Source organism: Rosa chinensis, chromosome 2 (genome assembly GCF_002994745.2).
Source record: "Rosa chinensis cultivar Old Blush chromosome 2, RchiOBHm-V2, whole genome shotgun sequence".
Classification (NCBI taxonomy): domain Eukaryota; kingdom Viridiplantae; phylum Streptophyta; class Magnoliopsida; order Rosales; family Rosaceae; genus Rosa; species Rosa chinensis.
The window spans coordinates 83,229,400-83,243,118 of NC_037089.1; the positions used below are offsets into that span (position 1 = coordinate 83,229,400).

Sequence of the window (13,719 nt, forward strand, 5' to 3'; positions counted from 1 at the left end):
GTTGGTTTTTAATATCCAAAATATAACAACCTTTTTAATCTAGTGGCCTTATGAGGGAAAAAACTAGTTGGTGGCCCTATGGCTAAAAAAACATTCAAAGATGCACTTACATGTAATTATCTCTTCTTTCTTTCTGTTTGAAAAAAAAGAATAAAAAAACAGAAAAAATAAAAAATAAAAAAAAGAGAAAGGAATAAATTTATTTTAAAAAAAAGAACTGAGGGCATAATAGACATTTCGCCGCGACTTTTAGACAGCAAGGACCTACTGGTCTGAAATTTTGAAGTACAGGGACTAAACGTGTGAAATTAGAAGGTCAGGGATTGAAGTGTTTTATGGTAAAAAAACTCAAGGACTAAACAGTATTTAGTCCATTATAAAAATAGTGATACGCAAAAGGCAAAATAAAATAAAATCACATGTATATCAATTTACCTTCTTCAATCCATCATCTTCTTGAGAAGAAACATAATCATCATCACCTTCTTCATCGTCATTACCAACCTCTAGAAAATTACACAAGAGATCTAGTAAAAAAGGGAAATAACCCCATGGCACATATATGCCACACATCCGTCACATGCATTTGGATCAAATTTGCTAACACTCATATCCTATTTTTTTCATTTGAGATGTATAATCTTAACATGGCTCCGCACGTGTGGCGAATTTTTAAGCCATACACGTGGACAATTTTGGGTGACGTGGAGCTCGTCTGGCCATGAGGTATGCACACGTGGGATAACCCACTCTGATACCATGATAAAGTAAGTTGGGATTCACATCCAAAACAAATTGACAATGGATAAATTTGCCCAAACTCTTATAAACCCATAGACAAAGTTCCATTTTTTCCATGTGGGATGTATAATCTCAACAAGCTAGACAGGGTTGGAGTGTGCTTTATGTAAATTTTAATGGACTCGTGGTTTCTAGATGCCCTTCTCTCGAGACTTTGGTATTATTTTCCTGTAAAAACATAAAAGAGCTTCAACTATATGATTTTCAAAAGCTCAAGGATGTTGAACTTGGCAATTCGATCAGATGAAGTTTTGAGCTACAAGATTGAAGCACCCAATCTTGATTCTCTTCTTTATTTGGAGCACGAAATTGGTCAAGAAGTATGGATGACAAAAATCTCAGGACCAGCCTTGAGAACAAGTAAGAAGAAAGATCTTTCATTTTCCATTTGTTCAGGAAATTTTATAATATGTAACAAGTATCAGTTTTTGTGTTTTAGTTCGGCTTCAATCAATTTCCCTTTTTAGCGTTTGATTCAATTAATACGCTACATATTGGATAAAGCAACAAACCCAAAGGAATCAAAACTTTATGGAATTATGAGAACAAATATTCAATGCACCAACATATATGGACTACTGGATAACATCAAATATATTTTTTTGTTATTAAAAAAAAGATTGCTTATAAATATCAACAGCTGAGATTGCTGGTTCACTATTTGCACCGCCGGTGAAGAATTTTCCTAAAATTCTCCTCAATTATTTAGTTTTTATCAATTCTTTTTCTGGATGTTCTCCATGCCCTAAATTATAGGGATTTGTGCATGTGTGGGATTTCTGCATATGTTGGAGGTGATTTTGGAGGAGGATGTGTCTTTGGAGAAGAGTAATCAACATAGATCTCATCTTCACCATCTGGGTAGTTTTCAGGAGGATGTGTTGTAGGAAGAGAATAGTCCGCACCAAATTCATCTTTGCCATGTGAATCACCTTTCAACGTCGGCGGTTGAGTTGGAGGGTTTGTTCTTGCATATGTTGGAGGTGATTTTGGAGGATGTGTCTTTGGAGGAGAGTAATCAACATAGATCTCATCTTCACCATCTGGGTAGTTTTCAGGAGCATGTGTTGTAGGAAGAGAATAATGAACCTCAAACTCAACAACATCATCCATTCCTTCACCATGTTCATGGATTTTTGTTTTTCCGCTACTGATGTAGATCTTTCTATGCAAATTCCTTCAACATTATTGAGGTGAAGGAACAAAAACAAGAAAAGAAGATAGCCAAATATGCGGAGTGTTGTGGCAACAAAACTTAAGTCCGCACTTGAATTCCTCATCTCTCAGGCACTAGTTATTGGGATGGTAGAAATCTATATATATATATATATATATATATATATATATATGCACCCAAGAAAACATATTTGGGAATTTCAAAACTTTTTCCTTCCTTTCTTACTTTTTATTCTCCATTCAATTTCTTTTTTACCTTGTAGGGAAAGAGATATAGTCTGTTCAAAGTGATATAGATGGAATGAGTTCAATTGAGTTTGACTGTTTTCACATGAAAATACCAGAGTCATTGTGGTGTAAATAGGTTTGAATTTGGATGGAGGCAAAGGCATGTCAAACGTAATTCAGACGAGATAAAGATTTTACTTCTTTTAACATGTGTATCACATTATCACAATCACATTATTTAATTGAAGGAATAAACTGTAGTAGTAAAGAAGTTTAGTAAATTTTTAATTAGATTTGAATTTCTATCTACTCATCTAAATACATATATACATTATTCTTCATTGAAACAAAATTTCATAATATCCCCGCATGATTTCTAAAACTACACAAAGAAAGCGAGCTCTTAGTAAAACTGCCCTGTATATGTATCTGAGTCAAAACTCTATCCCCATTGCATTGAATTTGAATACCAGAGTCAATGTGGTGTAAATAGGTTTGAATTTGGATAGAGACAAAGGCATGTCAGATGTAATTCCGACGAGAAATAAAGATTTTACTTTTTTTTTTTAACATGTGTATCACACTATCACAGTCACATTATTTGAAGAAACAAAACTGTAGTCGTAAAGAAGTTTAGTAAATTTTTAATTATATTTGAATTTCTATCTACTCATCTAAATACATATATGCATTATTCTTCATTGAAACAAAATTTTATAATATGCCCGCATGATTTCTAAAGCTGCACAAAGAAAGCGAGCTCTTAGTAAAACTGCCCTATATATGTATCTGAGTCAAAACTCTATCCCCACTGCATTGAATTTGAATACCAGAGTCAATGTGTTGTAAATAGGTTTAAATTTGGATGGAGACAAACACTATCACAGTCACATTATTTGAAGAAACAAAACTATAGTAGTAAAGAAGTTTAGTAAATTTTTAATTAGATTTGAATTTCTATCTACTCATCTAAATACATATATACATTATTCTTCATTGAAACAAAATTTCATTAAATCCCCGCATGATTTCTAAAACTGCACAAAGAAAGCGAGCTCTTAGTAAAACTGCCCTATATATGTATCTGAGTCAAAACTCTATCCCCATTGCATTGAATTTGAACACGGCTGAGCACTAAGCTGGATTGGCTAAACACCTAAACTAATCAAAGGGATTAAGAATTGAGGATCTTTCTATATTGTTGATGTATGTTGAACTAGCGTTCTTAGAGAAAGTCTTATCGTTAAGTTAAAATAAAATTATATCAAGGGATCACTCATATTAGCTAGCTGGATTTTACCAAAAAAGAATAAAGCTAAAATAGATCATAGGGTGATTCTAGTTGGACCTCTAAATTTGATATTTGGACCTCCAACTTTTTTTAATTATTAGTAGACTTTGTGACGTCATATGAAAAGATCAATAAAGACAAAGAGATAAAAATGAAAAAAAAAAAAAAAAACTCTTCTTACCTCCCTAAATATAATTTTTTTTTTTCCGGAATTTCCTTATATTGCCTATATAGTCTTATAATTGACCTAAAATAATTAAATAAAAATAATTATTATCATTTAATACATAATACAATTCAAAACAATCTGATTTAGAATTTCCTTAAACTAAATTCATTGAATATTATGATATAGTTATTACTCGATCTTCCAACCCAAAACCTTTGAAATCATTTTTTTAGCAAATTCAAAGGGATTCCAGGAACATCAAGATTGGAAACCAACTCTCTGATTAATTTTGGTGGAGGAGAGACATACTCATAAGAGTGCAATATCATGTGATTTTGATTCATTTTTGGACATTACTTGGCTGACCAGCCCTGGTTAGCCAGCACTGACTAGCTTCATACGTGTGCCTATAATCATTTGACACGTGTTCCAATAAATTACAACAGAGACCAAAGCTAGGCCCAGATCGCTCTCACTTACTCTCTCCCTCCTTCTTCACCATCTCCATTGTCTGCTATGCTCTCAACTCTCGACGCACCCATCGAAGAATTTGACTGCTCTCATGATCATCTCATCTTCAATTCAGCCTTTGATTGAGGTTCTCTGGCATTGAGTGTGTGTGTGTGTGTATCCAGCATAAGTGAAACAATGAAACGGCTATGGTCCTCCAGTGAACAAGATGGGCCCAAACGGCAAATCTCGAAACTTTTTTTTCCAAGTGGTTTGGTTATTTATTTTAAAGATCTTATTTTCATCCTTTTGTAGTTAGTTTAGATAAACCATAGTAAATGATGGCTTCATCTGCTCTTAACTGAGACCAAAGCCATCTATTTTATGTTTTTGGGAAAATCTAAACAAAACCATGTCGTCCTCTTCTTATCTTCCAACCTTGAGAGAATCTGCATTCCTCAATTGTAATCCATGAGAGATGAACTTCAAAAACTTCAGAGGACCGGTTTGGATCTACTTTATTTTTTGTTTAAATCAAGAAAATTTGGGTTTTGTGGATCTTGAAAGTTGGAAGCATTGGTTTCTTCTGAATTGTATTAATTGTGAGGATTTTGATTATACTGCGTCTGGATCAGAATGGGTTTGCTTTTTGATTGATTCTTATTGGACCCTTATTTGGTTGCTGGGGAAGAAAAACATGAAATTGAATGTCTTGGGAATGGATGTGGATTATTTATGGGCTAGTTGAGCTGAATTGTTTAAGCATGAAACTCTGAGTTCATCTGTACCAAATTTCTCTCACTTGGACTTCACTTTGAGAGATCTAGAAGTGAGGAAGCTGTTATCCATTTTGAGAAAAGGAAAAAAAAAAAAAAAAGACAGATGTCGATTTGTTAGTGGTTGTGTTCAGCCTACCCTGACCAGGGTTGGTTAGCGAAGTTCCTTCCTTCATTTTTCTTCCCATGGTTGAAGATACATATAAAAAGTAGAGTAACAGATTATTGTATATCATATTCAAGAATGTTTTGGTAAAAATAAGGAAGTTTACTTAGCTTTTCAAGTATTCTAAAAAGTAAATTAGAGGTGTACTAAGTATGAGAGGTCCAAATAGCAAATTTGGAGGTCCAACTAGAACCACCCTAAATCATATCGTTGCTTATACGTATATACATGCATATAAATGCGTGAGCTTATCAGGAACCAACAATTGAAAACATGGATTACCTAGCTAACATTATATCATTCAAACTGAAGCTTCAATATATATTGTTATGATGAAGCCATCCCCTTGTGATCTCTTATATAAACGTACGTGACTTAACAAGAGTGGTACTACTAACTCTCATAGTCCTTGCATCCTGTAAGATATCCATGGTAGCTTTTAGCTTAGCTCTTTTTGTGTTCACGTAGCCTTGTTGGTACTTACTAGCACAGCAAGTGTAACTTCAGATCATGTAAGCCTCCCCCCCTCTTCTCATCATAGTCAGTAATATGGGAATAACTTCGTTGCAGTGGCACGATATTGGTAGGAGGCACAAGCACAACGCCACAACCCTACGTAAAATTGGTAAATCACGGTGAAGACTTGCTTAACTGAAGATATGCAAAACACGAGACCAAGATAAGCCCTAAAACAGTTTCCATACTACATCTCAAGTGGAAGTTTTATGAGGAAAAGACATAACTGCAACACCAGCTATTTATGATGATACTCTTTATTTCCCAAGCTGGAATGGCAACATCTATGCCGTTAAAGCCTGTGATAGGTCACTAGTTTGGATGCAGAGTTTGGAAACACTAACTGGGCTTAACGGAACCGGTATTGTTAACAATGTCAATTGGACAATCTCAAGATCAACCTCAACAATCGCCGGTGATGATCTCCTAATAGTGCAATATACGGTCCAGCTATAGTTATAGCAGTAAAACAGTCAACGGGAAAGCTCATATGGTCAAACTCGCTTGATAACCACACTGGTCAACCTCGCTTGATAACCACACTGTCCACAGGGCAAGTTTAATAACGATGTCCGGAACTTACTACAACGGGTACGTTAAATATGGACATTCGTATTTTGACACAATATTACTTATGTTCAAGTAAAACCCTAATTTGTGTTTAGCTCAAACTTTAGGTTACTTGACCTAGTAGTAATAGGGTTAAATTAGAAGGATCTAGATTCCTATTCAATGTACGATTACTTTCCTTGTATGATTGAGATTCTATGCATTGTAATCTTCTATATAAAGAGGCCCCTATTATCAATGAGAATACACAGCAAATTTCTCTCAATTTCAGTTTCTCTACAACACGTTATCAGCACGAAGCCCTAACCCTGAAACCCTAAATTCGTAGCCTTCAAATCCTAGGAACCACCGCCGCCCACCTTGAAGCTTTCACCTCCAGGAGCCCAGAACCGGTTGCGCTGCCCCCAAAACAGGCCGAAAGTGACCAAACCGGCCTCCCAAGAATTAAGATCTCCTGCCTGGTTCGCCATCTTCCCGTCCATCTTCCACTGCCATCTTTTGTCAGTAGCTGCATGCACCTCGTCCCAGATTCCAGGAACTGGAAAAACCACCACCGGAACCGGCCTGGAAACATCTGATCCGGCCGCCTGAAGATACTGCACCACCGAACCGCCGCCTGCTTCAGTTAACCTGCCTCAGTCAACCCAACCCAGCAGAAAGCAGAAGTAGCCCAACTTTAGCTTCGGCCCAAAAGAAAGGAAAAACCCTAGGCCCAGAAGCACAGCCGGATTTCGGCCCAAAGTCAGAAGCCCACTAACGTCAGCCATGCATCATCAGCCGCGTCAGCATCCACGCAGGCATCTAGTCAGCACACTGTCAGCGTCCAGTCAGCCTGCCACGTCAGCAGCTCGGTCAACTCCAGTCAACACCACCGGTCAACCTTTTCCAGATGACTTTTCAGACCAACTTTTCCGGTCAAGATTTCCCTTAATTTTTCAAGGTAAACTTTTCTAAAAGTTCCCGTTTTTTGAGGTTTTTTTACTTTCCTCTTCTTTTTCCTCGGGGACTTCTAACATCCCTTCTTCTACCCCCATTTCTTCTTCATAGGAGAGATCAATAGCCGAACTATGGGGTTCGTGCTCACTCCAAGCTTGGAGCTTGTAGAGTCCTCCAAACTTAAAGTTTGTTGAGAAGAAAAATGATTGACCACATACATCATTGTTTCGATCTAATCCAAAACCCCTCTTGGAATTGGATTTTCTTGGAAGTGACTACGCTAAAAAACCCCTAATTTCTTGGAAGCGACTACGCCAAAAAATTTATAGTTTTTCATGGTAGCCTTCTTCGCTCCGGAAACTAACCCTATTTTCTTGTTGTTTTTCAGGATGAGTAACCTGAACAAGTTGAGCTTCACTCCACTAGAGACAACAGGCACAGGATACCACAAGATGTGCGCCAGCATCTTAAGGCTGATGGGATCCTGAATACAATCCAAGAGCCAAGTCAAGACGTGCTTACTCCTCAACAAGCTGCTGCTTTTGAAGCAAATAGAGCTACGAGAGAGGCTAATGAAGCAAAAGCTGTCATTCTCATGACAAGGCACATAAATGACGCGCTCCAAAATGAGTACCTCAATGAGGAAGACCCAAGAAAATTATGGGTAGAAGTCGAGCAGCTTTTTGGCAACGTCTGTGATTCCCTGCTTCCAGACTTAGAAGTGAGATGACATAGCCTCCGCTTCTGTGATTTCAAGTCTGTACTTGACTACAATTAGAAGCACTTCGTATCAAGTCTATGATGGAATTCTGTGGATAGAAAATCACTGATACGATGTTGATCGAGAAGACTCTCTCTACCTTCCCCGTCTCTACATTGATGATAGCAAAAAAATATCGGATTGATGTCAATGCTAGATGCATCACAAGATTTCATGAGCTAATTGGTGCCATGAACGTAGCTGAAAAGCACGACAACATACTTGTGAAGAACTATCACTCTAGACCCGTGGGAACCAAGTCAAATCCGGAGTCTAATTATAGTCCCGCCTCCATGGGAGGACACAAGGAGCGAAACCCTAAGAATATGGATAATTCTGGACGTTCTGGTCCATATTCTCGCCCTAAAGAGGAAGGAAGCAGCCAAGATAGGCATGCACGGAACCGTGGAGGTAAACGTGTGAAGAGAGAGAGAGGTCAAGCCTCCAGTTATGATGGTAACGCCACCAAAGGCAATAAACGTCCTCAAAACGCTCCCAAGCGCCTCGATCAAGGGAACCTGACCATAATGATGCTTGTCTTAGATATGGATCAACTGGACATTGGGCAAAATCATGTAAGGCATCCCAGCAAGTTGCAAACGCATACAAGACGTATCGTGAAGCAAGGGACGCAGATTACATGGAACAAGAAGATCAAGATGGCGATCTCGATCTAAGGGTGGAAGACTACAAGGATCAAGACCCAGAAACTGGCGATTTTGATTAAGTCTTTTTATTTTCCAAGAGATGTAGGCAATTGCCATATTATTATAGTAGATGCCAATGTATTAGTCTTTCGTCAAAGAGGCGTACTCAATGTAAGTGTGATGTCTAGGAAAGTTTTGAGATAAGTGGTACTTAAGTGAGCTTTGCTCCACCTACATCTCTTTACTCACATGGTCACATTTGCATTGAAATTACTAAAAGGAGTTAGACGACTATCATTGTTTTGCATTAGCTAGTTTATTGGATCAGATTCTTTTTGGTTAAAGAAACGATGATGTAATTCCATTTGGCTTATTAATAAAAGCTGAGTGCTTTTCTTTATGACTCCTTTTTAATTATGAGCTTTTCTTTTAGGAATGGCTGAACTACAATGTCTTGCGGATAGTGCGACTACGCACACCATTCTACGACATAGGCAATTATTCTTAGAGATGTTGCCTATATATTCCTCTGTGACTACGATGGCTGGGCCATAAGGTTTAGTTCAAGGACATGGAATGGCCCAATTCCTATTGCCAAATGTCACCTTGATTAAAGTCACTGAAGCTCTCTACGCTCCTAAGGCAAATCGAACCTTGTTGAGCTTTAAAGATATACGAGCCAACGGATTCCATGCGAAAACGCATAATGAGAAAGGAAAAGAGTTCCTTTGCATTACCTCTAATGATTGCTGACGGAAGCGCATCTTAGAGAAGCTTATGTGTCAATTTAGTGGATTTTATGTCACTACAATTTGACCAATTTAATCCAATAACGTCATAAGAGAAGATCTCTTGTATTCTGACACATATTGGCTTTGGCATGACCTACTAGGATACCCTGGTTGTGATATGATGCTCCGTATATTTATGACTTCACATGGACATCCATTCTTCAGAGTGAGAAGAAGCAAGAATCGAAAATTGATTCCTAGACTTAGCAAGACCGCAACAATTGCAGCATTTGGCGCTACAGCCGTCTTAGGCCACCATAGGGCCGCCCAAGTACCATGTGATGACGCCATCAATGGCACCAACCATGAGGATGACGCCTTGGTTGTTCCTCCTAATGGCCATGACGCCATACATACTAATTCCCATGGCTCCAATGCCATGATAGGAGATGTAGTCACACATTTTGCTTCTAATAGCACTACAGACGCTCATGCCCAACCAAAATCCTCATTGGTTGCTTCTAAGGCCCCTCGCTCATTTTGCAAAGCATGTTCTTTCAGGAAATTAGGACCGAGACCGTCCTACGCAAAGGATCCCAAAATACTCATTCCGTTCTTACAGAGAATCCAAGGGGATATCTGTGGACCAATTCAACCATCATGCTGACATTTTAAATACTTTATGGTATTGGTTGATGCGTCGATACGCTGGTCACATGTCGCACTGTTGTCCACTCGAAATACTGCTTATGCTAAACTCTTCGCCCAGATTATCCGTCTACAAGCTCACTAGGGGTCGTCGGCCCATTCATAGCGGGCTTGGGCCGGGCCGGGCCTGGCCTTGCTATATTTTTAAATAATTGCGGGCCGGGCCGAGCCGGGCTTTATTAAAAATCAAAGGATCCAAGCTCATCCATATAAAGCGGGCCTTGCGGCTTTTTCGGGCCGGGCCGGGCTTGGCCTTGCGGGCTTTTTTGGGCCGGGCCTTGCGGGCTTTATTTATAAATAAATATTTAAAGACACAAGTTTTTTTTTTTTTTATCAAGCTTTGGAAATTCAATGGATAATGATCAAATACAACCAAAGATAACATATCTATATAACTATATTGTACCCAAAAAAATCTATATTTATATATAGATACTAATTTATTGATAAATAAATTTTTAAAGACACTAATTTTTTATAAATCTATATTTATACATCATACACTCCAAAGAGCTACATATAGCAATTCAAAGAAAATGAGAAACCGACCGTTGGATGAGTTTATTACAATAAATTATGAGTGTGGTAAAAATTTAGCCAATTTCAACATATTTTCGAATCCGATCGGATTGGTCAACCGTAGTCACTTATATGTTTTATTGGTTGACCGATGGCGTGGCAACCGCGAAACGTGCTTATTTTTTCACATCACGTTTGTTTATATTCCATTGATGGATGTGCGTGGACATAAGATAAAATTTTTTAATTTTAATTACAAACACATTGGACTATACCAATTTTATTCCTAAAGTTATATGACTTATACATTGCATTTAAATTGTTTAGGTTCATTCTAAAGCAACCATGAAGTTGAAAATGAATTCGGAGAAACCAACCGCTCGATGAAGAGATTGTAATGTTTTATGGTGGTTTTAGAAAATCCAGCCAATTTGGTTCTCGTTTCGAATTCGATCAACTAGGTCATACGTAGTTACTCTTATAAACTTATATTTATATATCATACACTCCAAAGAGCAACCCCTATCAATTCAAAGAAAATGAAAAACTGACCGTTGGATGAGTTTATTACAATAAATTATGAGTGTGGTAAAAAATTTAGCCAATTTCACCATATTTTCGAATCCGATCGGATTAGTCAACCGTAGACACTTATATGTTTTATTGGTTGACCGATGCCGTGACAACCTCGAAACGTGCTTATTTTTTCACATCACGTTTGTATATATTCCATCAATGGATGTGCGTGGACATAAGATAAAAAAAATTAATTTTAATTACAAACACATTGGTCTATACCAATTTTCCTCCTAAAGTTGTATGACATATTCATTGTATTTAAACTGTTTAGGTTCATTCTAAAGCAATCATAAAGTGGAAAATGAATTCAGAGAAACCAACCGCTCGATTGAGAGATTGTAATGTTTTATGGTGGTTGTAGAAAATCCAGCCAATTTGGTTATCGTTTCGAATTCGATCAACTAGGTCAAACTTAGTTACTCTTATAAACCTATATTTATATATCATATACTCCAAAGAGCAACCCATATCAATTCAAAGAAAATGGAAAAACCGACCGTTGGATGAGTTTATTACAATAAATTATGAGTGTGGTACAAAATTTAGCCAATTTCACCATATTTTCGAATCCGATCGAATTGGTCAACCGATATGTAGAATATATATATATATATATATATATATATATGCACATATTCTATATAGAATAATAGAAGTATAAGAACTTCCACACACACACACACACATATATATATATAAACACACACACACACACACACACACACACACACACACACATATATATATATATGGGCTAAATACTGACTATTACCCTATAGTTTGGGTCTAAAATCAATCAGTCCCTAAACTTCTAATTTCATCAAGAACACCCCTGCACTTTCAATTTTGATCTAATAGGTCCAATTTGTTAGTCTTTCGACAATTGAGTCATTTAACTTGTTGACGTGACTCATATATGGCCTATGTTTTATGATGTGGTGTTGTGGTGGCCTGCATAGTCAATTTTGGAGTGAGTCCCATTATTAGAAATCTATCAAATAAATAGTTTTTCAACAAATAATCCAACTATAACTTGAACTCATAACAGAATATTAATGATCGAATTGGACATATTAGATCAAAATTGGAAGTACAGGGGTGTTTTTGATGAAATTAGAAGTCCAAGGACTGAATTGATTTTGGACCTAGACCACAGGGTAGTAACCAGTATTTAGCCCTATATATATATATATATATATATATATATAAACACACACACACACACACACACACACATATATATATATATATATATACACTATGTCAATAAACTCATCAGACGACAGAGCTCAGACAACAGAATTGTTGTTTTCTGTTGTCTGAATAATTTTAACGACAGAATGAAAAAATTATGTTGTCTGAATAGATTTAAGATCATGGTAAATCAGTTTTCTGAAAAGGGGTTGGTTTCAGACAACAGATTTCTGTTGTGCATTAAACTGAGATTGGTTTAGTTTTAGTTGTTTGGGTTTTTGTTTTTTTGAAAGGGCCTGTTTAAAAAAAATTCCGTTTCAGACAACAGATTTCTGTTGTGCATTAAACTGAGATTGATTTAAGTCACTTGTTTGAATTTTTTTTTTCCTGTTTCTTTCAGTTTCGTTTTTTGGCACAAAGTAAAGACATATTGGTCTAACACTTCATGAAATTTTGGCCCGACAAATTTATCAACACGCTCTTGCTCTCAAACCTAAAACCCGACACTCGGCTCGCTCTTGCTCTCAAATCGACACTCAATGAAGTCGATCTTCTCTCTCGCTCTCGCACACAACAGAACTCTCTTCGGATTCTCAAACCAGCATCAATCCAACATCAATCTCTTCCAAACTCTCTTCAAATCGTTTTGGTTCGGGAAAACCTAGAAACTGAAAACATCTCTCTTTTAGACTCTCAATCTCCTCGACAATCGATGGCAGCGGGCGGCGACACTCAATCTTCTTGACAGTGGACGAAGAGTTCTCCTTGTAAGTGGCACTCTCTCTCTCTCTCTCTCATTCAAAAATTGGATCTGTTCCTCTCTCAGATTCGATCTGGATGGAATTATTGATGGTTGAGAATTGAGATGGTGGTATGGGGCGATGGTTTTGTGGGGGTTTTCTGGGCGGAGATTGTGGGGAGTTTTCTCACTTTCTGGGTTTTTCTTTTCTGATTTACTCACTTTGTGGGGAGTCTGGAGGGAGTTGGTATTGGTCAGAATTAATGCTAGGTTCAACTCCACCATCACTAATCAATACTTGCTGTGTGTCTTCTAAATTCTCCCTCCCAGGATACTTTTTGCACACCTTCTCGACATGTCTACGCAAAGTACTTGTACCATTAAATGAAGAATCAGCAGCGAGGTCAGCAGAGCAATACTTGCATCTGGCCCTTTTCTCAAATCCACATTCTTCTTTCTTCCCATCTTTTTCAATGTAGAGTGTTCTGTCATACCTCTCGTAATGATTCCACACATTTGACCTTGGGGCAGCCCTCTTTGTTTTACTTTCTCTTCTTCTCTTTTTCACTTTTTGAGGCGAACCTCGGGATGCCTGAGTTGGTGCTTCATTTTCTGTTTGATCAGCAGCTTCTGTTTCTCTGGCTGGTTCCTTGTCCTCACCTTGCTGAGACACATCATTTGCATCATTCCCAACAACAACAAGTTCATTATCACCACCATAATTGCTAGTGTCTGTGTTACTTGAATCCGATGTGGTTGCCAT

The 13,719-nt window shown here is 37.5% G+C and overlaps 1 protein-coding gene across 1 annotated transcript; it reads right to left on the bottom strand.

Moving 5' to 3' along the window:
• Positions 1-13,170: 13,170 nt before the first annotated feature.
• Positions 13,171-13,719, bottom strand: LOC112185224. Its single transcript, XM_024323427.1, has one exon. The coding sequence runs from the start codon at positions 13,717-13,719 to the stop codon at positions 13,171-13,173; it is 549 nt and encodes a 182-aa protein (XP_024179195.1).

Excerpts from the sequence above, each read along its gene's own strand:
- LOC112185224 (XM_024323427.1), bottom strand. The coding sequence starts at position 13,719 with ATGGCAACCACATCGGATTCAAGTAACACAGACACTAGCAATTATGGT.